This window comes from Papaver somniferum, chromosome 1, assembly GCF_003573695.1.
Source record: "Papaver somniferum cultivar HN1 chromosome 1, ASM357369v1, whole genome shotgun sequence".
Lineage (NCBI taxonomy): Eukaryota > Viridiplantae > Streptophyta > Magnoliopsida > Ranunculales > Papaveraceae > Papaver > Papaver somniferum.
Window position 1 is genome coordinate 196,988,805 of NC_039358.1, and position 2,080 is coordinate 196,990,884.

Here is a 2,080-nt window from a genome sequence, read left to right on the forward strand (position 1 = left end):
TAGCATTGTTGATGTTGGATATGTGACTTAAATGTAGTTTCTATCTTATTCACACATAATAAAAATATATCTAGCTGCAGTAATATTTTGATCTTTTTTTTTTTTTTTTTTTTTTTTTTTTTTTTTTTTTTTTCTGTTGTTGTTGTCGTTGATAATGTGATCATTTATTTGTTTGGCCATGCTTTTAGAGAAGTGAATTTTTCAGTTGATAAAAGTCTCTAACAACGGGTCTAGTTTGAGCTGTGGAGTCTCTGAACTCTCTAGCTGGAGACATATAACACCATCCTACGCTATTCATACAAGTCGATGAATGATTCTTCCTCTGAGCGGGACGGCTTAACCTGGCTCCACTATCTCAAACAAGCCAGAGTTTTATGTGTTTAATTTCAACTTCACACAGTCAATGAGCTAAATCCGATGTAAGAAAAAAAGATTTAAGTTGACTAGTCTCTTTGTTAATTAATGCTCTATTCGCTTCTGGAGGAAAATGAAAAACCGGAAATGATAAGTTGACCGAGAAGATCTCCCGAGTTTTTCTACCGCGTCTAATAAAGATGGGACCCACATCAACCCACTTACCCATCCAAATGCTAACAGGGATTAGTTTTCGAGTGATTTCGGAGGAGTTGAGTGTATTTTAAATCTCAGGGATTTTGAGAGAGTTTGAGAGAGTGTAGGGAGTTTGAGAGAGTTTTGTGTTTTTGAGTTCAGGGAGTTTGGGGGAGTGTAGGGAGTTTGAGAGAGTTTATTAGAGGGAGTTTGGGGGAGTTTGAGAGAGCTCACTCCTAACTCATTCTCTTTTAAGAAACAATAAACCCTTATTTGCAAATAACATTGATCTTTAATCAAAAGAAAAAAATAAATGAAAATGATCATATCTCTGCATCAATATTATGTTATTTTGTGCAACGAGATTTTCCCACATATCATCCGCTATACTCTTTCTCCATGCATTAGCTTCTTGACGTTGTTGTTCTTGAGTTTGTTGTGTCAAAATTTCATCCTCATTTACAAGCGTTGATGGATGGCTATCTTCCTCTTCCTCGACCGGAAACTCATCTGAACGACATTCTTTTCGTAAGAAGTTGTGTAGGCCTGCACAAGCTGTCATTATCTCCGCTTGCACCTGATACGGAAATGGAGGTTGAGACTTAAAGATCAAGAAACGAGACTTCACAACACCGAACAATCTTTCAACTACAATCCTCAAAGAAGCATGACGCATGTTAAATAATTCTTCAGCCTTTTTCGCATGATTACCCGTACCAGAAAATTCTTTCAAATGATGACATTGGCCACGAAATGGTGTTAAACAATATCGTCGGTTTGCAAACCCACCATCTCCCAAGTAATATTTACCTGAATAAAACACAAAAAGAAAACTTCGTCAAGTAGAACCCGAATATAACTTAACCAAAAAACTCAAAACTTCACATTAGATAAAAGTAAAATTACCTTGCGGTATTTTCAGTCCATTTGTTTTTGTCATTGCGTCGTTAAGTATTTTCGAATCATGAGCAGACCCTTCCCATCCACTGAGCACGTATATGAACTCCAAGTCGAAGTTGCAAACCGCTAACACATTTTGAGATGTAATTCCATGTCGATTCCGATAAACGACTGCATTTTTTTTCTCTACCATTGCTGGGATATGTGTACCGTCCATAGCTCCAATGCAATCCTTAAAGTAAGGATAAAATCGTGTACTCTCACGAATTTTAAATGGAGTTGCAAGCCAATTAATGCATGATGACATAACAAATTATGAAGATAGCTGTAAAGGAATTCTATTTCACCGAAACACAGTTTCAGATTGTCCAATCTTTGCAGTACTAATACTTACCTGATCCTCTTGAAATTTTTACGGTACACTTACAACTCAATTTTCCACAACACACTCAAAAATCATAGCACTCCAACGGTTCATTAAAAATATACATTACTCAGAACCCGACTACTTTCAATACGTGCATACAAAATTCAGTTCCGGATTTCTCACACTTTGGTGTACCTAAAGTGATCAGAACTTCATGAAATTTCTACAGTAGCAAACCTTCATATATAAAAACATCATACTAAA

General features: G+C 36.2%; 1 protein-coding gene across 1 annotated transcript; it reads right to left on the reverse strand.

Annotated features, from left to right (window-relative positions):
• Window positions 1–925: 925 nt before the first annotated feature.
• LOC113357072 lies at window positions 926–1,756 on the reverse strand (the record flags this gene model as incomplete). The annotated part of the gene is made up of 2 exons (XM_026600341.1): window positions 1,456–1,756; window positions 926–1,071 (listed from the first exon to the last, which is right to left on the reverse strand). Coding segments are annotated over exons 1-2 (447 nt in total), but the record flags the coding sequence as incomplete, so codon positions are not given.
• Between the last annotated feature and the right edge of the window lie 324 nt (window positions 1,757–2,080).